The sequence below is a fragment of the Rhineura floridana genome, chromosome 11 (assembly GCF_030035675.1).
Source record: "Rhineura floridana isolate rRhiFlo1 chromosome 11, rRhiFlo1.hap2, whole genome shotgun sequence".
Lineage (NCBI taxonomy): Eukaryota > Metazoa > Chordata > Lepidosauria > Squamata > Rhineuridae > Rhineura > Rhineura floridana.
The window spans coordinates 60,662,121-60,687,700 of record NC_084490.1 but is presented as its reverse complement, the minus strand read 5'-3'; the positions used below and the strand labels follow the sequence as shown (position 1 = coordinate 60,687,700).

The 25,580-nt window shown below is 40.3% G+C and overlaps 1 protein-coding gene across 6 annotated transcripts; it reads left to right on the top strand.

The window, feature by feature from the left end:
* Positions 1-126: 126 nt before the first annotated feature.
* THNSL2 (threonine synthase like 2) lies at positions 127-24,963 on the top strand. 6 transcript variants are annotated; one of them, XM_061589755.1, is made up of 10 exons: positions 127-359; positions 1,694-1,846; positions 2,552-2,790; positions 3,607-3,801; positions 5,524-5,676; positions 7,817-8,047; positions 18,261-18,409; positions 20,364-20,489; positions 21,795-21,946; positions 23,945-24,963. In XM_061589755.1, exons 3-10 carry the CDS (start codon positions 2,568-2,570, stop codon positions 24,153-24,155), a joined length of 1,440 nt encoding a protein of 479 aa, XP_061445739.1. In that variant the 5' UTR covers positions 127-359; positions 1,694-1,846; positions 2,552-2,567; the 3' UTR covers positions 24,156-24,963. The 6 variants fall into 6 exon arrangements, with proteins under 6 accessions (XP_061445739.1, XP_061445740.1, XP_061445738.1 ...); XM_061589756.1 differs by lacking the exon at positions 1,694-1,846 and having other exon boundaries at positions 128-359; positions 5,524-5,568; XM_061589754.1 differs by lacking the exon at positions 1,694-1,846 and having other exon boundaries at positions 128-359.
* Positions 24,964-25,580: the final 617 nt, after the last annotated feature.

Genomic DNA, 25,580 nt, shown 5'->3' with positions numbered 1-25,580 from the left:
TAGTGAATTTCAATTGAGAACCGGAAATGTAGATGTGCGTGAGACACTTTCTTATCTCTGTGGCTCCTTTCGTTGGCATTCACGGCGGGCTCAGTAGGAGGAATCTCTGCGGTCTCGCCGGCCAATCGCTTGTTATCAAATGTGCACACGCCCCTCTCGAAGGGACCCTGGGCCCTGACTACTAAGCAAGCCTGAAGGCTTCACAAGCTAAGCTCGAGCGAGCTTTACCTCGCCGGCGGAAGGAATAGCCTTCGCAAGCAGTGGCCCTGTGGAGCTGGTAATCGGGGAGCTGATTAACGCATTTCAGGAATTGGATCGAAAAGCGATTGCAATGCAAAAGCTCGCCTAACTTTTGCACGGTTTGTACAGAGTGTTCTGTTGCGTGCCTTGATTTCAATGGTTTTAGAAAATAACAAAACTATAATCTGGGTAGCAAGCTTGGCTAGGAATTAATTTGTGCTTCACCACCAGAGCCTCTGCTTTGACATCTGCTTTTAATCCTGGTGTAAAGGAAGCTTGGATGAGCATGAGAGTGCTCCTGAGCAGGTGCAGAGTGCATTTATCTCTTCACCCCAGTGAATAATTATAAGGAGTGTGCAAATCAGGAATTGTGGGAAGGCTTTTTAGATCAAAGGATGTTACCTGGACTCTTTCTAGGAATTAATAAGCACTGAAAGTGGTGCCAGAAGCAGAAGTTGCAGAGCTGCATTCCTAAACCTTCCAACTATGATAGGTGGCATAACTTTATGTTTAAACAAAGACTCAAAGCAGATCACATCAATTCCAGTTCAGTAAGAATGCAACAGTGAATGAACTGTACAAGTAGTACCAAAACAAATAAATATCAGTCCACTTCATAAGCCATTCTGGAGCTGATTGTCTATTCACTGCTTTTTTTCCTTTTTCCTTATTATGCAGACTATTATTTTTATTAGACTTAAATGGACGCCCATCAATAAATATTCCATGTGTGTGCTTCATCACTGGAACTTTTAGCCTAAAGCTAATGTTTGTTTAGACTGTTTAATAACATGCATGTACAGACATTTCTTTGCTGAAAGCATTATAAAATGGTGCCAGAGGGGATGGAAGGTGGACCTAACAAATGTAGCTCACCACTGGGCAACTTTTACAACTTTAATTGATCTCACAATGGCTTCTGTCCTTGGTTTTTTGCTGTTGCTCCCCAGAACAGATACCCTCCCAACTGTTCATTACATTATCATTACACAGAGCATGCATTACCCTTGTTGATACCATTTTTCCCCACTCCCAAAGTATTCAGAGGATGTATGAGTGCTCCTGGTTGAGTGGCACAGCAGATAGTGCTTGGCTTTTTTAATTGCAGACGAAGTAATTTCAAAAGAACTTATAAGTTCCCAATATGACATAGGTAAGAAGTGTGTCCTTGGTCATCTGTGATGTCATAGGCACTAACTATTAAGATGTGTGTGTTAAATGACACTTGCACAAATGTATTCTACCTAGTACTCTAAACAATAGATTTACACATTTGCTAATGGACTGAAGGTAGAAAATTGCATTTTCCCAGCAACAAAGTATTGCTTTTGAATAATGCAGTAAACCTGCAAAGTTGTGCTTAGCTAGGCGTGAGAGGTTTGAATTTGCACAGGTGAGTAACTACTACCCATTTTTTCTTAAATAAAAAAACAATTATTTGGCAATGCTCTAGACTAGATGGATAGGCCAGAGATGGAGGCAGAAACGGGCTTGATAAATAAGAAATGTGTGACAGTTCACTCCACTGACTCAGCTCAGACCAGCTGCCTTTTGGTCTCTTCGCTCCCAGTCATGTCTCCTGGAGTGATTCTTCTGGCCATAATGCGTAAGTATAAAATATCTGGTACCTCAGTTTGCTTATTTGTCCATTGTATCAGGCCTGCTAGATTTTGAAAGAAACTGATTTATCAGAAAGACAGTATATAAATGTAGCAGATGAATATGTATTCATGTCCATCCCCTAAAACTCTTGGCAGTTGATTTTTGCTTCATAGGCGGTTGTACATCTTATATCAGTTTTTGCAAAGCACGATGTATCACCCTGAAAAGAACACCGATTTTCAAGCAAGGCTAAAGTGCAGATTTTTATCCAGTATCATGTGGCTAATGACTACTGAACATTGAACTCATTCTTGAGATCAGCTGCAATCTGCAATTCCAGCTGGGACATTATAGAGCGTTGACACTTTACAAGTAACCAATGGGATTTAAGGTTCTGGAGCTTTAGCATTATAAGCAGAACAAATGGGCAAGGACCTTAACAAACAGGTGGAAGAGACAACACCAAAGGCATGAGTATTGTTGCAGGCAGTTTCCTCAAACTTGAAATATTTTTTCCTCAGTTTGCTGTCGATGAGTAGATGTCACCAAGGAACCCCATAACTAACTTTGGTTCAGGGTTGCCAAATCTTTTTTTTTTCTAGTTGTTAGAGCGACTTGTCACAAGAGGGCAAGAAGTATAAAATGTATTAATAATTTTCAGATTTTCAAGCCTGAAGATAATTTGTTGTTATTGCTATATGCTTTGCAGAGACAGGAACAAAAATATGAGGTATGTCAGCACTCGAGGAAGAGCTGGAAGTGTTGATTTTGAAGGTGCTCTCTTATCGGGTTATGCAAGGGATGGAGGCCTTTTCATGCCTCAAAAAATCCCAGTTCTGGACTGTGCCACACTTAAAAAATGGAGTACCTTCTCTTACCCGGAACTGGTGAAACAATTGTGCTCTATCTTCATCTCTCCTGAACTCATTCCAAAAGAAGAGTTGAATGGTAAATCAAATCCAGATCTCTTATCAAGACTTGAAAGCCTTAAAAACTATTTTAGATTTATTTTTAATGTTTTTGTGGGGGAAATTTCTTTAGTCCCTTTAATATAATGTAATTTCTGGTGACTTACAGAAGTGGTAGGCGTGCTGATAATATTTATTATTTTTATTATTTCCAGAACTTCATCAATGTGCATTGTGTAGAGTCTACATAGTAATGAAAGAGTAAAACAAAACCCACAGGTCCCTGCCCTCAATAGGAGCTTGCAGCCTGAAATTTCAACAGTAAGGGTCAAATTTCAGAGAAATAGATAAGACCAAACCACACATGGGAATAAAGTTGGATTATTATTATTTTTTAACAGGAGATAGTACAGTAGTCATGGAGTTCTTGGGGCGGGGAATCAAAGTCAAGACTGCAGCATGCTGGGAGGGGGATTTAACCCTTCTGTGCTGCATTCCCAAGAAAAATAATCCCCTGGCTTCCATTAGGCCCTGGAGGGAACCTTTTTTTGGCACCAAGAGGAACCTTCCTGACAAGCTAAATAGGGGATAGGGAGACAACACCCCAACCTTTTGGGAAGATTCAGGGTTCTACTGGCCACACATTTTTGCTGCAAATTTTTGCCGCAAAGACTAGCCAAAGCGCATGGACCCCTAGACATGCATGATGCATTTTTTCCTAATTAAAGTATGGTTGCCATTGACTTGGAGCCTTGTTGAGGTAGAAACTCTACTCTAACGTTGTTAAGTCTGCAAAGTAAAGACATTGCCAAGAAATTTTTTTGATCCCAAGCTCATTTGATTTATCTTCCGTTAGACCTGATTGATAGAGCGTTCAGCAGGTTCAGACACAAAGATGTTGTTAATCTGTCAAGACTGAAGAATGGCTTGAATGTTTTGGAGCTTTGGCACGGTGTGACGTATGCCTTTAAGGATCTGTCCTTGTCCTGCACAGGGCAGTTCCTACAATACTTCCTGAAGAAAAAGAAGAAGCATGTCACAATTCTAGTGGGTATGTGTGCAGCTAGGTTTGATGGATTTGTATGAATTTTAGCTCATTTTTTATAATATGGTGCCTGCTCAAGATGCATTTATGATTTCTGTTCTATGACCAGGATCCACTGTTGGCCCACTCTCATGTATTCTATAACCCAGTGGTTAGTCCTGACCCTGGCCCATCATTATGAGTCTCTGTCCTATGTAATGGCCATTAATACCAGAACTTGCATCAGACACAGGATACTTTTTTAAAAATAAGAATGTACTCCAACAGAATGTATTGATAGCCACCGGCTTAGCCTTAGATGGCTTCAAAAAGTGATTAGATGAATTAGTGGAGGATGATAGATCTCTCTTCTGACTTTAATTGCAAATGTTATGACTTTTTTTAGACATTTTAGTTGTTTTATAAATTATGGTTTTAATCTGTTTGATTAATTTTCTGTGTTAAATATGTTGTGAACCGCCATGGGAGGGTTAATCCCTGAAAAGTGGTTTATAAATAACTAAATAGAAACAAATATATTGATATGTAAGACAACACTGAAAGCAAATCTCTTCCCATCCTTGGTATTCCCAAGAGGTAGGAAAAGACTCCCATTCACACGTTCCATCCACGTTCCCTCAATGTGTGAGTCAAACCTTACATCAGCCTTTGCCAACCTGGTGCCCTTCAGATGTTTGAACTACAGCTCCCATCAGGCTCTGCCAACACAGCTGTTCTGGCTGGGGCTGATGTGAGTTGTAGTCCAGAACATCTAGAGAGCAGCAGGTTGGCAAAGGCTGCCACTCAAGATGAGAATCCAAGTCCCATATTGCTTACTACCACCATCCTGCTGATAGTGGTCTCAAGATGAGCTCACTTGAATGCACTTTTGTTCAAGTTCAAAGCTGTTTGCCATCAAACAATGGAAAATGGCTGCCAAGGGCTGCATGCGTTGAGCACCTTGGCAGAGTAGAGAGTACAATGCCATGCAGCTCTTTTGCTTGCTTAAGATGCATCTTTTGTTAGCACATCTGCTCTAGTGTTGTATGATTAGACTTGACAATCATAAGAGTCTTCAGGCAGATTTAGACTTGGAGAATGGGTTCTATAACGCATGTGACCACACTGGCCAGACCTGGCCACTGTGTACCTCTAGTGCTAGAGCATGGTCTTCAACCTAAGATGTGTTGCACCACCACAATCTAATATGTGTCACACCAACACATTGAGAGAAGAGAGAGATGAGGGGAGAAAAGATAGATCTAGAGAGACAGATTAAAATAGTTATGCTGTGGGAATTTGCTCTCACAGGAGATAATGATGGCCATCAACCTGATTGGCTTTAAAAGAGAATTAGACAAGTTCATGGATAAAAAGCTATCAGTAGCTACTAGGCACGGTGACTATGTTCTGCCTCCATTGTTGGAGGCAGTATCCCTCTCAATACCACTTGCTGGGAATCCCAAGTGGGAGAACACTGTTGCACTCAAGACCTGCTTGCAGGCCTCTTGTAGACATTTGGTTGGCTACTGTGAGAACAAGTTGCTGGGCTAGATGGCCCACTGGCCTGATCCTGATCTTCTTATGTTCAGAAAGAAATAAAAGTGGATCCAGCGTTAGAGATGGGGATTAAAAATGGGTCCTGAGAGTTAAAAGGTCATTGACCCAAAGAGCATCTTCTTTCATGCTATCTTCTAGACATCCGCTAAGTCATTAGTATACACATCAATCTTGGTTATTTTTAAACAGGGACTTCAGGAGATACTGGCAGTTCAGCAATTGAAAGTGTCCGAGGTGAAAAGAATTTAGACATATTTGTTCTGCTGCCACATGGTCTCTGCAGCCAAGTGCAAGAACTGCAGATGACAACAGTGATTGAAGACAATGTCCACGTGTTTGTCAGTGAGCAACTTGATGGGTTTTGTTTTTAATTTTAGAATGCTTCTGGGTTTGGGTCAATGTGAATTTGCTGGAAAGCTACAAATTGTGACCACTTACAGTTGAATCCCTACAATTTTGGCTTAATTGTTTGGCACTGTAGAACGGGTTTAAGTTCCTCCCCCTTCCCATGAAACAGAGCCATAGCTTGTGCTTTGTGTCTTGTCTACAAAGTGTTCTGAGTTACAACCATGACAGGAAAGTTTTTTTTGTCAGGTTGTGCTTCCAAAATAATTCAGATTAATAAACTTCCTTTTGGTATGCACTTACTGAAGTCTAAAGCATACCTAATCATGGAAGGAAAAGGAATTGGAAAGGTCTCTGACTTGGAGGAGCACTTAGCAGTAGCAATTGAACTTGCTGGCTACACCAAATGATGTTTTACGAAGTAGATTTGTTTTCTGGGTATGGATTAAGGTAGCCTTTGTTTCTCCCATGAACATATGCCTAACAAACTTCTCAGGCCTTGAGATATGTCAGTATCAATCTATGTCATGCTTGTGATGAAGCCTCTGATATGGATTGGCTGGACTGGTGTGTGCGATACGGAACGTTCACATTGCATTAATCACTACTCAGGGGAAAAAGATATGTGAATGTTTGCAGTCCAGCTTCTGTGAGAGAGAGAAATGCTGACATTTTGTTCAGCGTTAAAATCTTATCTGGGCCCTAAGAACAGGGAGAGGTTGGGGTGGGGTGGATTGGGAAGTAGTCCCAGGTAGTAAGGGAATCTGAGGGGCAGGGAGCCCAGAGGAGGGGTGGCTGAAGGAAGCATACTGAAGGGCAGTGGGCAGAAAAGGAGGAACCTGAGGGAAGGGCAGGTCAAGGAGGCTTGAGGAGCAGGGGAGCTGAAGCAAGAAGGTGCTAATGATAGGGAACTTTGGAGAAATCTTGCAGCATCTCACAAGGCCGGAGCACAAGAGAGGCTGGACAAGAGACAGGGGGCTGAAGGAAGTGGGGTGGCCTGAAAAGCAAGGTCCTGTGGCAACCAAGACTGGTGGAATTGGAGAGATAAGCCAAGGAGAAATTCGTATTGAGGCAAATCTTTCCATAGACAGCCCGGGAGCAGTGTATCATTGGCAGGAAAGAAGCGGAGAGACCAGAGATGTATAGATAGCGAGTTACTGCAGTCCAAGGGGCCATAGGGTTGCTGCTTGCTAGGCCTAGAAGCTGTTGTTGCAAAAAAGGGGGGCTCTGTTAGTTGTGCTGTTGCTGTCAGTGCAGCATTGTGACATAAGAATGCTCAGGAAGCCACAGTGGCCAAGAATCGGTGGGCAGTGGGGCTAAATTTCACATGCTGATTTGAAGTACAGTACACCTTTCCCAGACCCCCTCTCCTGAGGTTTTGTTTTGTTTTTGCCACTTTCCATGTTTCACCTGGAATTTTACCCTTCCTGGAACAGCAGAGAGAAGGTTGGTTTGTTTTGTAATGTCATGGAGTTTGGGAGTGACTAGAGTCCTGGGTTTTGTTCAAGGCTTGTTGGCATGTAGACTCATCTTGGTATCCCGCTTCTTAATTATTCTCTTTCACAGATGAGCAGGGCATAGTCAGACTAAGTCACGAAATGTCTGCCAAGTTAATTCAAGGCAGGTCCACTGTGACAAGGCAGAAGGGCCATAGCTCAGTGGTAGAGCTTTATATGTAGACGGTCCTAGGTTCAATCCCTGATCTCTCCAGTTAGAGTTGGGAATGGCCCTTTCTGAAACCTTGCAGCCAGGCAGTGTAGACAGGGACAACCAATGTGGTGCTGTGGATTGCAACTCCCATTAGTCCCAGTCAGTATGGCCAGTGGTCAGGAATGATGGGAGCTGAAGTGCACAACATCTGGAGGGCGCCATCTTGGCTGTGTCTATGTAGACAATACCGAACTCGATGGACCAGTGGTCTGACTTAGTATAAGGCAGCTTTCTATGTTCCTAGGTGAATGATTGACTACACGTAGCAGGTCCTTTACCATTCCTTTCACAGTACATGGTGCTGTTCTTTCACAGTCCTCTTCATCTCTGGGCTGGCAACAGAATGGTGAAGTAAGGCACACCTCCGTGACAGGACTGATTTAGCATTGATCATGCCTGCCCATTCCTTTCCTGCTTCTCTCTCCAGCTGAAGGAAACAGTGATGAAATTGATGAGCCAATCAAAGAGCTGTTTGCAGATGATGATTTTTCAAGGAGACACAACCTGATGAGTCTGAATTCAATCAACTGGTCCAGGATTCTGGTGCAGATTGCTCATTATTTCTATGCTTACTTCCGCTGTGCTCCATCTGTGGATGCTACTCCATTACCAGTTGTGGAAATTGTTGTTCCAACTGGGGGAGGAGGAAATCTCACAGGTTAGTGAAACCCCACAAAATGCTTCCTTGGGTTATGATGAATCAGATGGCGCATCATTTGCAATGTGAATTGATTAAGCCTTAATCGTTGAGCTAAACCTGTCTGAAAGTTGCATCAGTGGAGGTAGGAGGAGTTATAAAATGAGCAGCACTTAAACTTTTTATTGTGTTGCTACAGTGGGAACATAGCTCTCCTGAATAATCTGGTCGGGTTTCTGAGTTTTGTTGAGTACTTCTCCTGGTTCATCATGGCTTGTTGTTGTGGTTGTTATGTGCCTTAAAGCTGACTATGACTTATGGCGACCCTATGAATCAGCGATCTCCAACAGCATCTGTCGTGAACCACCCTGTTCAGATCTTGTAAGTTCAGATCTGTGGCTTCCTTGATGGAATCAATCCATCTCTTGTTTGGCCTTCCTCTTTTTCTGCTCCCTTCTGTTTTTCCCAGCATTATTGTCTTTTCTAGTGAATCATGTCTTCTCATGATGTGTCCAAAGTATGATAACCTCAGTTTCATCATTTTAGCTTCTAATAGTAGTTCTGGTTTAATTTGTTCTAACACCCACTTACTTGTTTTTTTTGCAGTCCATGGTATGCGCAAAGCTCTCCTCCACCACATTTCAAATGAGTTGATTTTTCTCTTATCCGCTTTTTTCACTGTCCAACTTTCACATTCATACATAGAGACTGGGAATACCATGGTGTGAATGATTCTGACTTTAGTGTTCAGTGATACATCTTTGCATTTGAGGACCTTTTCTAGTTCTCTCATAGCTGCCCTCCCCAGTCCTAGCCTTCTTCTGATTTCTTGACTATTGTCTCCATTTTGGTTAATGACTGTGCCAAGGTATTGATGATCCTTGACAAGTTCAATGTCCTCATTGTCAACTTTAACGTTACATAAATCTTGTTGTCATTACTTTAGTCTTTTCGATGTTCAGCTGTAGTCCTGCTTTTGTGCTTTCCTCTTTAACTTCCATCAACATTCATTTTAAATCATTACTGGTTTCTGCTAGTAGTATGGTATCGTCTGCATATCTTAAATTATTGATATTTCTCCCTCCAATTTTCACACCTCCTTCATCTTGGTCCAATCCCGCTTTCCGTATGATGTGTTCTGTGTATAGTTTAAATAAATAGGGTGATAAAATACATCCGTCTCACACTCTTTCTGATGGGGAACCAATCATTTTTTCCATATTCTATCCTTACAGTAGCATCTTGTCCAGAGTATAGGTTGCGCATCAGGACAATCAGATGCAGTGGCACCCCCATTTCTTTTAAAGCATTCCATAGTTTTTCATGATCTACACAGTCAAAGGCTTTGCTGTAATCTATAAAGCACAGGGTGATTTTCTTCTGAAATTCCTTGGTCCGTTCCAATATCCAGCATATGTTTGCGATATGATCTCTGGTGCCTCTTCCCTTTCTAAATCCAGCTTGGACATCTGGCATTTCTCGCTCCATATATGGTAAGAGCCTTTGTTGTAGAATCTTGAGCATTACTTTACTTGCATGAAATATTAAGGCAATCGTTCGATAATTACTGCATTCGCTGGGATCCCCTTTCTTTGGAATTGGGATGTATATTGAACGCTTCCAGTCTGTGGGCCATTGTTTAGTTTTCCATCTTTCTTGACAGATTTTTGTCAAAATTTGGACAGATTCAGTCTCAGTAGCTTGTAGCAGCTCTATTGGTATGCCATCTGTTCCTGGCGATTTGTTTCTTCCAAGTATTTTAAGAGCAGCTTTCACCTCACATTCTAAAATTTCTGGTTCTTCATCGCACGGTTCCTCCATGAATGAATCTGTTATCCTTGCATCTCTTTTATATAGTTCTTCAGTGTATTGTTTCCATCTTCCTTTTATTTCATCTCGGTCAGTCATTGTGTTCCTCTGTTGATTATTCAACATCCCTACTTTTGGTTTAAATTTCCCTTTCATTTCTCTAATCTTTTGGAATAAGGCTCTTGTTCTACCCTTTTTGTTGTCCTCTTCCATTTCTATACAATAACTATTGTAATAGTTCTCTTTGTCCTTATGTACTAGTCAGGGCTGTGGAGTCGGAGTCATGGAGTCGGAGTCGGAAGCAATTTTTTTTGAGTGGGACTAGATGAAAGATGGCGACTGGGATAGATGTTATGATCTGAAGCTTCTCCGATTCTCCCTGCTAAACCGGTATTTCCTCTGCCTTGCCTCTGTATTCAGCCTTCAGTTGCATTTTATTTGCTCTACTAGCTCTTGGGACTTAAACAGTACTTCGACTTATCAAGTTAATTACCTCCTTCTGATAAAAACTTACTTTTCAGAAGAAACGCTGAGCTGTACTCTCTTTAATTAATGGTCTCCTTCCTGCTGTAAGCCTTAATGCAGTGAAGCTATTTTGGCCATTATTTCATCTTTACAATTCCTTATCTATCTGGAGTCTGTTCCAAGAAAAATAATAACAATTGTGATTAAGTAAGCAAATAGATATGGTTCTTACTAGGAACGCCTGCAAGACGTTAGGCATTTCTCCTTCATCCCAAACGCCGACAGCTGCTGCTGGGAAAACGCAACGCAGTCATAGGCAGTTGGAAATCACTCAATTTTATAAAACTGAAAACAGGCAGTAATGGAAAGAATTTTAACGACTCTTCACTATATCCCACTTCAACCCCTGAGTTTGGAAAAACTGAATTAGATTTTCATCTATCTAGCTCAGTAACATCAAACCAATGGCGGGAGGTTCCTCAAGGACTAAGTTTTGTTAAGGAGCTAAAACTTACGGGGCATCCCCTCTTTGAAGCTTCGGGAGGAAATAAATCTGACAATTCTGACTTAACTCTTTTTGTGGATGGAAAAAACAAGACTGAGTCTATTCTTGATAAAGGCTCTACACCTTTGGACAATCTTCCTGAGTTTTTAACCCCTAAAACGGTCACAAATGACCCACTAAACATCTCAATATTTCAAAAGGATACGATGTTTCTATCTAATCTTCCTAATGAATGTGATCTACATAATTTATTCAAATCAGTAAGGGGCAGTGTCGATTTGTTACAAGGGGCTTCATCCCCCAATGTATTGGACAGACCCCTTGATGCCTCGAAACTAAAAGACTTTTCATCCTCCATATCAGAAATTAGTCCAACACTTTTAGGATGGCTATTTATGTTAGCGAATGATCTCGTCTCCATTAAGACATCTGTATTAGAATCAAAGAACTCGTTATCAGAACTCGTCAACATATTTAGACATAAGGCTTCTGATTGCCCGGTGGATAAGCAGTCCACATCCTTACATCCTCCTCTACAAACAAATCGTGGGATGCAAAGGAATATTAAACCATGTATAATATCAAACAGGACAAAAACTAAAAAATCAAATCGCAAATGCAAATCCACACAACGTCGTAAAGGGAAGAAAATGAGCTCCCAGAAATCTATTAAGCCCTCTTCTAGGGGAAAAATGAAGTATAAGGAAATTAATGTGCATACGGATCAAGTAAAAAATACAACTAAATCCTTAAATCTACTTAGAACCTCTGAAGCTCCTGACAGTGTCGACTCTCCGAAACCTTTACAATATAAGGAGAAAAAAGAAAATCCTCAACCAGGCCAACAAAATCTCTTACAGCCCGAACATCAACCCTCGCTTTTTACTCCAGTACAAACTTTTCCTACTGGCTGTTCTAATAAACCTGTGTGTAATGATCCTTCACAAGATCCTTGGTCAGACGTCATTCAAAATAAAAAAAAATCTTTTACAACCCCTTCTCAAGGGTCTAATCAATGGAACCTAGTTTTGGATCCTTTTCAATTGATCTTTGCAAATTTTCCGAAACCAACGGGCCTTTTACCCCAACCAGAACGTATTCATCATTTTTGTAACCTCTTCGTTCCTGATTTGGCGCTTGAATTTTCTGAAATATCTCAAGTGCAATATTTATACTTTAACGGTTATACAGCTCGGACATTGGTCCGGTTTCACTCACTATCTACAGTACGTAAAATTTTATCAGCAAGATCCACCATAGCTTCCTATGGAATGTCCATACATAGATTTTTGTTAATAGAGCCCCTCCTAAACCGCTTCTCACTATCATTCCGCATATTAAAACAACCTCACATACCCTTTTGATTTCTCTATCCTCTGACGATCCCCTAATTGATTTGTCCGCCAATTTACCTAGTCAGGGGATATTCGTCAATACAGAATTGCCGTTTGATCCTATAATTCAATCTTCAGCACCGCCTAATTACTTCTCTTCAGAAGAGCTCCAACTCATTGGCAACTTCAGTTCTTTACCGGAGGCGAATCAGGTTGAGATCCTAGATAGACTAGATTGTCTGAAAACCTTTCTCACTACTATTAAAATCGGATTTCCAACGCAATCCTCAAAAGAAAGAATTAGCTCTCCCCAGCCGTTTGAATCTATATTTCAGTCTCATAAACCTGGAACGCCATCTACTCATGGGAGTTCTGATGCAGAGCAATTGGACACAAGGTTGACTTTTCCTGAGTTTAAGTTCAAACATCGGACGATTGACAAGATCTCCGCAATTAATGAATTTTCTTCTTCAAAATCGGAAGTCATCAACCAAGCAGAGATCTACATCCCAGAGACTGATAATTATGTATCTAACTTTTGTCCTCAATTGAATCATATAGTGCCACAGCCCATAGTAACAAGTTTAGTTGATTCCCCAGTGAGAATTTCCCCTAAATCTTCAGCTCAAAATGGGTGTATTGTTCCTTCTTGTTTTTTTGACGAAATTAGTTCCACCTGATCGGTATCCATTCTTTCCTGGAATGTAAATGGTTGGGAGAACAAACGCCAGGAAACACTTTATTGAATATCTAAATACTTTTTCGATCATCTGTCTGCAAGAAACGTGGGTGTTATCTTCAACAACTATGTATTTGGAAGATTATTCTTCCTATTCAACTTCAGCGGTAAAACCCACTGGGAAGGGCCGCCCTAGTGGGGGCCTTACAACTTTTGTTTCAAAGTCCTGTAATTTATTGATTGAACTAATTCCCACAACCCTTCCACTTAATGCTCTGGTGTTGAGGTTAAAAGGTTTATGGTCTGACTATATGATCTGTATCAATGTCTACCTTCCCCCCAATATAAGTTATGTTGATGATGCTTCCAACTTATGGGCTAGATTAGAAGATGTTCTATCTTATTTAGAGACTAAATTTCCAAATGATAGAATAATCCTTTGCGGAGATTTGAATGCCAGAATTGGCAATTCCTGACCATATAACTCTATCTCCACAAATCACAACCCTTTAACTCATGATATCTTTTTGTATAATGGTTTACAAGATCAAAAGTCAAATACCCAGGGCCCCTTGCTAATTGAACTAGCCTCAATTCATTCTTTGGTAATTCTAAATGGCACTCATTTTGATTCATCTAAAGGTTCTTTTACCTATTGGGCCCCTCATGGTGCCAGTTTAATTGACTATATTTTGGTGACTCATAAGCTTTTAGAGGATATTATTGAATTTTCAGTAGATCATCGGGTTGAAAGTGACCATTTCCCACTTTCCTTAAGTCTGAAGATTGTTAATAATAATATCACACCCTTTTCTTCCTCACAGGTCCATCAAAAAGTAGTGAAAAGAATTCCTTGGTCTGAACATCTTAATTTTACTTGTAATTGCCTTTTTAATAGCAGTTTATTTCAAACATTGTGCAAGTCAGTCATTGACGATTCTCAAGACCCCTTCCCCCTTCCTAGCCTTTCAAACCATCCTCTCTAACCTCAGACCTTTCCTAATTTGTCATAATAACGGTCCGTCTCATAATTCCAGTGTTTCTACCTGGTTTGATCAGGAATGTAGAGTTGCAAAAAGAAAACTTAAGTTATCCCTTTCGTATTTCCTGAAATTCAGGACACAGCAAACTTATCTGGCTTTTAAAATGACAAAGGCATCTTATAAAAGCCTTTTAAAGGAGAAAAAAGCTAAGTTTGCCGAATTAAGTTGGCAACGCTTAAGCTCAGCAATTTCTGCACACCAGGATCGTAAATTTTGGCAGTTAGTTAAATTTGGAACCTCTTTTGCTAATAAAGCTAATGCTGCACAGATCTTGTTGACAGCTTGGTACTCTCATTTTTCTAATCTTTATCAAGCAAAAATACTTATTAATACTAATTTGTCTCTGTTAAACATTGACATTATGCCATCTTGGCCACCTGTTACTGTGAATGAAATTAATTCTTTAATAGACTCATTAAAAAACGGGAAAGCCCCTGGTGAGGATTTTCTCCCGCCAGAGATTTTTAGACAATTTCCCGAGTGGTGGGCCCCTCTTTTGGCTCGCCTATTTACTAGCATTAATGATTCTGGTATAATTCCAGAAGGATGGAAAAATAGTATAATTATTCCCATCTACAAGAAAGGAGATCCCTCAGTTCCTTCCAACTATAGGCCCATCAGCCTATTGAATGTAGTTTCCAAACTATATAGTAAATTCTTGCTCAATAAGCTGAATGACTGGGTTGATTCCCATCAGATAATTCACCCAGAACAAATAGGCTTTCGTAAAGGGTCCTCTCCAATTGATCACTGTCTGACCCTTTATTTTCTAGCGAGACAGAGTATCGCAGGTCCAACAAAACACCTATATGCGGCTTTTGTGGACCTTGCCGCAGCCTTTGATTCGATTGATAGGAATCTATTATGGTCCAAGCTGTATGATATGAACATCGATCCCCGTCTGCTCTACCTCATCAGAGCACTTCATATTAACACTTTTGCTCTGGTGAGAGATAGCAGGACAGGAGCCCTATCTGATCCAATAAAGGTGGAGAAGGGAGTTAAACAGGGTTGCCTGCTGGCCCTTCTTCTCTTTAATTTATTTTTGAACAACGTCATCACTCCTCTATCAGGCCCGCAATTCTTTCCTCCGGCTGTTGGCAGTAGGAAGATATCTGTGTTACTCTATGCCGATGATATGGTTCTCCTCTCCTTAACACCTCTTGGCCTACGAAGGTTATTAAATAATTTACAAATTTATTGTACCAATGAAAACTTAAAAGTAAATTACGATAAAACAAATATCCTGGTTTTTGGAAAGAGATATAAAGGCCACCGCTGGCAGATGGCAGATACCCATCTTGTCCAATCTTGAACATATAAATACTTGGGAATACTATTTTCTGATACATTATCCTGGAAATCCCATATACAACACATCAAAACCTTGGTGGCCAAAACAATAGGAGCTTTATTAAAATTCTACTGCACTTCAGGAGGCAATTTGATCTCACCTATTTTGAAAATCTTTAAAGCTAAAGTGATTCCACAAATGCTTTATGGTGTCACAATCTGGGGATGGGATAATAATAATATAAAGACCTTAGAATCTTCTCAAAATGACTTCCTTAGGCGTATTCTGTCACTGCCAAAAGGAACATCAGCTGCCATGTTGCGCTCGGAAACTGGTCTCCCTCCGATCTCTGCCCGCATTCATTATGCACTTATGAAGTTCTTGACATTGTTTGATTCTATTCCGGACGAAAAACTCCTAAAACTCTGTAGTATTCAACCTTTGGCGTCTAGACTATGGAATAACAACTTAGGCAATATGTTACAAAACTATCATATTTCCCCTTTGGAATTTAAATCGATCTTAAGCCCCAATCGTCTTCAAGAAGCCATTTTCCATCATTCTCATAAAGTAGATAGATTATCACTTATGAATTCAAAGGCTGCCCCATGGTTCTGGAGTTTCAAGTTAGATTTTGAATGTTCACTCTATCTTTTATCTCCACTCCCTCTAGCCTTAAGACACGCCTTTACAGCCCTACGTTTTTTCTCACTGCCTAATGCAGCCAGAGAAGGTTGGCTTTCTGATTCCCCTAAAGTTCAAAGGCTATGCATCTGTGGCTCTTCCGAGCCAGAAGATCTCCCCCATATATTATTCTTTTGTCCAATATATAATAATCCCCGTATTAGATTTCTCAGGAACGGGCTGTATTATGATTGGTCGACCTCTATGGAAGAAAAAATAAAAATTTTAATGTCCGATACTAATCCTGAGATCACGTATAATGTCTCGTTGTTTACTATAGCTGCCCGAAATTTAAGGGCTAATTTCAAAAGATCTTTATTACTTGCTTCTGATAACAATGGAGCAAATCTATAGTTATATTTTAATAATGTGCCCTTTTGTTTTGAGTCCTGCAGTAATTTTATCCCCACAGTTTTAATACATACTATCTTAATTTTGTAAGTTGGTTTGTACAGATTTTGTATTTATTTTGTGTCTTTGTCTCTTTTCTTGTCTAATGCTGTTGGCCTTTGGCCCTGGTAATAAAGTAAATGCTAAAAAATTAATTTTGAGTGGAGTCGGAAGCAATTTTGGGTGGAGTCGGAGTCGGTAGAAATGTACTGACTTTGACTTCAAAATAAAATTAATACTATAATATTAATATTAATTTATTAATATTAATACATTAATATACATTTGCCATTTATGAAGGAGTCGGAGTCAGACAGTAGAAAAATTAATATACATTTGCCATTTATGAAGGAGTCGGAGTCAGACAGTAGAAAAATAGAGGAGTTGGAGTTGGAGTTGGACAGTAGAAAAATAGAGGAGTCGGAATCGAAGGTTTGACATACTGACTCCACAGCCCTGGTACTAGTTGCTATATTGTTGCATTTAGGTTCTGTCCATGTTTCTATCTCCTTTTGCTTTTGCTTTCCTTCTCTCTTTAACTGTTTTAAGAGTTTCTTCAGTCATCCATTGAGGTCTTTCTCTCTTTTTAACTAGAGGTATTGTCTTTTTGCATTCTTCCCTGATCATGTCTCTGACTTCACTCCATAGTTCTTCTGGTTCTCTGTCAACTAAGTTTAAAGCCTCAAACCTGTTCCTTACTCGATCTTTATATTCTTCTGGGATGTTATTTAAATTGTATTTTGGCATTATGATTGCTTTGTTCTTCTTTAGCTTTACTCTGATTTTCATTATGACCAGTTCATGATCTGTACTGCAGTCTGCTCCTGGTCTTGTTTTCGCAGAAAGTATGGCACTTCTCCATCTTCTGCTACCAATTATATAATCAATTGGATTCCTATATTGACCATTTGGTGATGTCCACGTGTACAGTTGTCTTTTCGGTTGCTCAAAACATGTGTTTGCAAGAAACAAATTATTGGCTTCACAAAATTCAATAAGTCTTTCTCCTGCTTCATTTCTGTCTCCTAAGCCCCATTTCCCCACAATTCCTAGTTCTTCTCTGTTCCCTACTTTCGCATTCCAGTCTCCCATGATTATCAGCACAAACAGTTGACTATGTTAATTGTCATAGACCTGGATCTGGGTACATTTGCTGTAACAAGATAAATTCTGCAACTTGCTTAAATTAATTCAAGCTGAACAGAATGCATGGTTTGCATAAATTTGCAGTTTGGCTGTTTTGCATAATTTATTCTGCTTTTGCTAGTCATGGGGACAGGCAAGGAACCATGCAGAGCATGGAAGACACGTCTCCTGACCATTAAAACCTTATTTAGCTTTTCTGGATTCTGAGATTTTACTAGGCATTGCCTTTATCACACACACATATTTGCCACCATAAAGGTTAGAAACTTGTTCCTTTTTCCCCTTTTTAAAATTAATTCTGAAACTCAAGAACATTGTGCAACTTTTCTGTGCTTCTGTGAAATTGTGGCATACGCACAGCCTTACGCATGCTATCCTTGCCCAATATGGCACCTACTGAAACAAATCATATTATGCTGGCTTCTAGCTATGCATTAGGAGGATGCTTTCTTCAAGGCAGGCAAATTGGCTCCGATGCTATACATGGCTGTGTTCTGTTCTGATGCTGTTCAGAATAAGCATTACACTTAAAATTGCGCAACAACAACAATAATAAATTGAGTTGTTGTAATGTTGTATTGCAATAAAGCTTTCATTGATTTTGTGTATGCACATGTGTATGTAAAATATTTATAGGTCTCCTTTTATATTCATACCCTCTCAAGGTGGCTTCCAACATATAAATTCAGAAGATGTCTTCAATTATAACCATAAAATATAGCAATAAAATTAACAAGAAAATACCAAGAACCAACAATATAATTAGTCCAGTAATAACAATGAGATAAAATAAAATAATTAAAATGATTTCAGTACTGTATCATACATTAGCTTTAAGTAAGGAGAACTGTGCTACCCAATATTGATGATTGTTCTTTGGTGTAGCTGGATGTCTTGCACAGAAAATGGGGCTCCCCATTGATCTTGTGGCTGTGGTAAACAACAACGACATTGTACACAGAGCTATTCAGCATGGGGATCTTTCATTGTCCAGGAACCTGAAGCCAACACTGGCTTCAGCAATGGATATTCAGGTAAGCATTTAGTTAATTGGAGGGGATGTTCTGTTTACTGTGGTAGATATTTGAGATTCACCTCATCATAGCTGCCTGAGTCTCAGTTTGTTAGATTCATTCTCCGCTCCACTGATAGACCATTCCATCAGTTCTCCTGAGAGACCAGCTCATTTGGGCTCCTCTCCCTTAGCTGTCACCTGGCAGCAGCCATTCCATCAGGCTGCATCGGGGGAGAGATGGGACTGTGGCTGTGTTTAGAAACCAACTACATTTGGCTTCTCCTCTCCTCAAACTGTTTCCACTCCAGCTGGGCATTGCTGGAACTAATATGCAGCTTTAAGAATTGGTGCCTGAGTTTGCTTGTCATTTTAATGGGCAGTCTCCTCCCCTTGTGCTGTGAAAAGGTAGAGAGGGAAAAGCAGAGTTTGTTGAGGTCTCTTCTGGGATGTTTGCTGCTCCTTCTCTCTTGCTGGATCAAGCCTTAGTTCGGATTAGTTGGCTGAGGTAGCTCCATGCAGAGTGGCTTGAAAACTAGGTACTAAATTCTAAATTAGTGGATCTAATCAAGGCCTATGGATACACTGCCACTTCATCACCCTGGTTCTATTTGCTCAGCTACAACCCAGTGGAACAGGGAGGTAAACACTATCTGTTACTAAAAACCACAAACTGCAAATTATAACTGAAACAAATACGCAGTTTATTGATGTACAAAGCTTAATGATGTTGCAGCACTGATAGAAAATAAAACAGATGTTTGAAACTACAGCAACTTGACATAACTTAGAAAATATCTTAAAGTGATGTGTTGTATATATTTGCTTAAGCTAATTAATTAAAGCAATAAAAATATGAACTAACAGAATAAATCATATGTTTTCCACCTAACTCCCTCCAGCTCACTACTTGTATATTATTACTCTAAGTTTCCTAGAATATTAAAGAAAGACATTGTTACCTACGAGTGGGTAGGCCTGAAGCCTTCAGCTTGGCAAAGCATGTGAAAGAAGAGCAGAGCAGATAGCAGCGAGAAAAGAAGACAAAGCGATCCAAAGGCAATCCCTCCTGCCCCAGAAGAACAGCTAACTAACCAACATTTAAATACATCTTTTATACCGACCAGCAAAACTAGATCATGGCCAATTGATTATCCAATAATTGAACAGGAATTTCAATAATTGTGGGTGATGCCCCACAATACGTAGTCCATGATTTACCATAATCTGTCTGGGAGGGGAATTAAATGAGTACCTGAGACCCTTGCATCAGTGATTTTCCAGTAGCACCTTTGGCAGAATTTCAAAAACACATTTGTATTGTTCTTTTACTTCAACATTGTTTTGGCAATCCAACATCTCTGTACCAACTTCTTATCAGAAGCTCTTCTCTGGCAGCAGAAAGTGCAGTGTCCCCAGAACTACACGTAGCCTTCAGCCAGAAATGACACACACTGCACAAAATTACCTCCATCTTAGTTCATCATGGCTTCACTCTGGCTGCTCTACTCTGTGCATACACTTCTAACCTGACCATCATATGCAAGTGTATAGGGTCCAGCAATGACTTGATTAACATGGCTCACCTGCCTTAAGGTACTAAGGCAGTTCCCCTGTGAACTATTTAGAGAAGGGATGGGGAACCTGTAGCCATCCGGGAGTTGCTAGACTCCGGTTACTATAAACCCCATCCAGCATGGCCAATGGTCAGGGTTGTAATCCAACAACATCTGGAGGATTGCAGATTCCCTATCCCTGATTTAGAACATCACCATATCCCTGTGGCCATTCTCCAGTGTTCACATGTATGGGACTGCATAATAAAATTTGACTGATTGATGTTTTCTTCTGCAATGTGCTTCCTTTTGGTGCTACATATCTTTCCCACATATACTCCTTCATGCCCCCTGCTTCTGAACAGAAACCACCTCCTAGGAAATGGTTTATATCTGGTGTGTCTCCTTTTCCTTTGATAGGAACCTTACAATATGGAAAGGATCTTTTGGCTGTTCTCTGGCTCAGATAGCAATTTGGTCAAAAGTTTGATGGAAGATTTTTATACTACTAAAACAGTTAAGCTCCCATTAGAGTTGCAAAAGAAGGTTAGTTTTGATTTGACTTGTACTTTCATAAGAATTCTTGAACTTGTTTTCTGTGGAAGCCTCCCTTCCAGGAGCAGCCACTGAGGAGGGCGGCTGCTGTGCACCTAGCCTCCTGTCCACAGTATTATTATGCCTACTGGGAGGGAGAGTGGTGGGATGGTGAGGATGGTGAGGTGCAGATGCAGTGATGGAAGTGCTGGATTGGCTCCGCCTCTGCACCGACCTCCCCACTGCCTTTTCCCTCCCCCTCACGGTAAGTGCAGTGATGCCGCTGACAGGATGCCAGGTGTGCAGGGATGCCCCTCCCTATCAGCTGCTCCTGCACCCTTCCTCCTCAGTCAGTATTCATGATTTATATTACTTCATTTCATCTTTCCTTCAAGGAGTTCAAGATGGCATACTTGATTGATTGATTGATTGATTGTGTTTATTTCGGTCAATAGACCAGCATGATGGCATACATGGCTTCCTCCTCCATGTTATCCTCATAACAACCCGTTGAGGTAGGTTAGGCTAAAAGGTAGTGACTGGCCCAAGATCATTATTGCTGAGTAGGGGTTTGAACTCTGATCTCCCAGGTCGTAGTCTGAAACTCTAATGGCTACACCACAGTGGCTCTTGTCATGTAGTTTTTGTGCTCTTCTCAGTCATCAGGGACTTATCAGGGACCACAGACTTAGACTAGCTTCTCTCTCCTTAAGGAATTCTAGGAACTGTAGCTTATGGGTGTAAAAGTCCCTAAAGTTTAGGCTACTTCTACACCATTTTGGCTGGAGACAGTGTATTAAGAGTTGAAGCTGGTATGTTAAAGCTCTTGTTGGCAATGGCATACACTTAAATTACTTTTGTGCCACTCATCCACAGTCAAAGAGGCTTTGCAGTTTTTGTCAGGATGAGCATGCATGTTTGAACAGACACTTAAATTAAGTGCTTCATTGTTAACACCATTATAAAAGAGTTCAAAACTGAACTGATAAGACCTCTTGTTTGGTGGATAACCAAAGGGCATATGAACTGCAAATACTGAAGATGAAGCAAATGTTGAACTTGGACCTGTGGATCACTGGGTCATGTCTGTACTCAACTTGATGTCTACTGGGCAACCCTGGGCCTATCTCAGTCTCTTTCTCTTTTTCTCTCTCTCAGCCTCCCCTACCTGATTGGGTTGTTGGGAGGCTCATGTGAAAGAAACCTAGGCACAGTGCCTTGAGATCCTTAGAGGAATGCAGGATACAACTGCGATAATCAACCAATTTTAATATTTACTGGGCAGGTGATGTCTCAAATTTCTTTTTGTGATTGCAGCTTTCTGGAGGTCTGAGGTCTTACTCGGTCTCGGATGAAGAAATAGTCCGAACCATGAGATGCTGCTGGGAGGAGAACCACTACCTCTTGTGCCCCCATACAGCGGTTGCTGTTTCCTACCACTATAAACACTCCAGTTGCCATCCAAGCATGTAAGGGGATCCCTGTAGAAAACTACACTCTTTGCAGGATGTAACTGATCGTAAGGATGGAGCATGCAACTATTTTACATAGACTACTTACCCACCAATACTGGGCTCCAGTTACTGGGACAAACCACTAAGTACTCCTGATGTTTTTGGTTTGGGCATCAAGGACAGACTGGTGCTCTAAGAGCACTCTGAACACAATAAGAGATGGCAAGAGATTAGCGAAGGCTAGAGGATCCTGGGTGACTGTCTTTAAACCTTTATTTAATAGATTTACCCTGCCTACTAACCAGCAGTTGTGAAGGTGACTTCCAATATGTTAAAACAGATTTGGGAAGCGCTGCCATCTTCTGTATCAGCCCACCCATTCACTGAGATTGTAATCTGAGGCCTTTCTCAAGGTGTCCCTTACACTGAAGAGCAGTGGTATGGGACTAGAGATGGGGGCAAAACTCAAGTCAGTCTGCATTTGAATGTGAACTTATCTAATTCGCGCTTCCCCAAACAAGAGTCAAACTGAAATGCAGGTACCTTCTGAAATTTGCATGTCACTGAATTTTGAGATCCAATTTTTCAATCAAAAATGTTTACAAAATGGCATATAAGGTGAAAGTGTGCATAAAAATGCATATATTCATGAAAGTAACATTAAAATGCATTATATTAGGCAAAATTGCTTGAAAAATGTATATGAGGAGAAATAGACACTGAAATGCGGATAGGTTTTTATGAAAATCAGTGATGCAGAAATGTGGTAAATTAAATTTAAAGACTGGTAAATTTGCTTATTATTATTACTAATAACAATTATTCTTATAATAACAATGATAAATTTTATTTCATTATTATTATTTATTTCATTTCTTACTTGCCCTTCACAATAAGGTCCCAGGGCAGGTTACAACAATTTAAAATTCAACAATAAAAATTAAAATCAGAGTCACAGGAATAGTGTCACAATGTTATGTTATACAACATAAATGCAAAGCTTCCAGTAAGAAAAGACAAAACAGGGAAAGAAACCAGAGTATTAAATTATACTTTTTATTTCTTACTACTATAATAGCCACTGTGGAACATTAAGTTAGTGGTGTGGGATATAAATAAACAATAAAAAATTCTGCTGAACCTACACCCTATACATAGGTGTCATTATGTGTTGCGCTAAAGTAGTGCCATCTGGGAGAAGGCAGCAGCATCTTGAAGTGCTTCTTTCTTGCCATGCCTAAATATTAACGTTGCACAAGGGTGGGGCTTAATGGCCCTACTGCAGCTCTCTTGCCCATGGCCTGACCTTATATAAAATCTTAGCAGCAATTAATAAAGCACAAGAAATACAATATCGTAAGAGTGGTTTGTCGTTTTGTTAGTTTTACAAAGTTAGGATTTGTTAGTTTTACAAAGAATGCATTAGGCTAACTGACATACTGCATTTTCAAGCACACACTTGAGGTATCTTAGTTGTATTCTTTAATAAATGTGAAATGTGAACAAGTGGGGGCAGACACACTCATGAGCTGGTGTACCCCAATCGCTAAGAGGGCGAGCTATGAATCGGGAGGTCCCTGGTTCATATTTTACCTCTGCTGTAGACTCACTAGGTAGCCTCAGACAAGCCACTCTCTTTGAGCCTCAGTCCCCCCATCTGCAACATGGGAGATAACACTGTTGACTTAATCTTACAACATTGTTGTAAAGATAATGCATGCCAAGCACTTTAAGTAACTGAAAGCATTCTAGAAGAACTCTTAGGGAGCCAGGATTAACTGTGGCTCTTTGTCAAATGGACTTTCTTTAGCAAAGACAAGTTTGGCACTATAAGGCATAAAGAAGCGCAGAGTGATATCCACAAGGACTTGAAGACGAACAGATTTATTGTAGTAAGAGCGCTGTTTGAGACAGAACCCGTTTTGGAGGCATTTGGAGACAGAACCCAAACTTTGGAGACATTTAGAGTTTTGTTGCACAGGTGTACCAATTTCATCTTTACTTTCACCCCAGTTGCAGATGCTGCTTGGCTCCCGCCTCTCCTGTCAAATTTGAAGATGCTGTTCTTAAAGCTGATCTCACCCTGGACATCTCACCTGAAATAAGTATGCTTAAAGATAAGGAGACCAGATCTTGCACCCTGAAGAGAGGTGACGACTGGGCAAAACTACTGCGGCATCAAATAGAGGCAGTTACGAAGCAAAGAAATCTGACCCTAAGCTGAATATTTGCAGCAGATCAGCTAGAATCACTTTGTTGCTTGCTGAATCAAAGCCTCTTACAGCTATGCAAGGCATAGGGCAATGGTAGACATGCTGCTGCTTTTGCTAATGAATAAAACAGCTGTATAATAATAACTGTGTAGAATCTCTTATTTGCTAAAAGAGAAGAGCAATATCAGTCTTTAATTCTGAGAAGGGAAGTGAGTCTTGGACAACTTCGACTGTTTTATAAACCTTATTTTAAGTAATATATTTATATTGGCCTCTATTTCATACACCTGATAAAATGGGCCTTCAAAAGTATTCACGTGCACTCGATGCAAGATTGTGCATTTACAGCTATCTGTTACTGTTATCCCTTTTTTCCCATGTTCCACTGCAGCCTGATGGAATGGCTGCTTGCCATGTGACAGGATGGAGGGAGGAACCTTGTTTCATAGCTGAGCTGGCGCTGGCCCTTTACAGTGAAAAACCCATCAAATGTGGGATATTCATCAAATACAGCTTTCTAAAAAAGTCTTAAAGCTGATCTCACCCTGGACATCTCACCTGAAATAAGTATGCTTAAAGATAAGGAGACCAGATCTTGCACCCTGAAGAGAGGTGACGACTGGGCAAAACTACTGCGGCATCAAATAGAGGCAGTTACGAAGCAAAGAAATCTGACCCTAAGCTGAATATTTGCAGCAGATCAGCTAGAATCACTTTGTTGCTTGCTGAATCAAAGCCTCTTACAGCTATGCAAGGCATAGGGCAATGGTAGACATGCTGCTGCTTTTGCTAATGAATAAAACAGCTGTATAATAATAACTGTGTAGAATCTCTTATTTGCTAAAAGAGAAGAGCAATATCAGTCTTTAATTCTGAGAAGGGAAGTGAGTCTTGGACAACTTCGACTGTTTTATAAACCTTATTTTAAGTAATATATTTATATTGGCCTCTATTTCATACACCTGATAAAATGGGCCTTCAAAAGTATTCACGTGCACTCGATGCAAGATTGTGCATTTACAGCTATCTGTTACTGTTATCCCTTTTTTCCCATGTTCCACTGCAGCCTGATGGAATGGCTGCTTGCCATGTGACAGGATGGAGGGAGGAACCTTGTTTCATAGCTGAGCTGGCGCTGGCCCTTTACAGTGAAAAACCCATCAAATGTGGGATATTCATCAAATACAGCTTTCTAAAAAAGTCTGTGCTGCACAGGCTGATTGGATCACACCACTGATCGCATTATTTCAACGCATTGTTCATGGCCAGCTTTATACTTGTGAAACGATGTGCATATACAACAGGGCAGTGGTGAAAAAGTGTCTCGCTGGTGGTTTGCAAACTTTCACATGCATACAACTTACACCTGCTCAATATAGTGCTAGTAGTTAGAAATGCATATATTTTACAGTAACACCACAATAAAACTGCTTTTA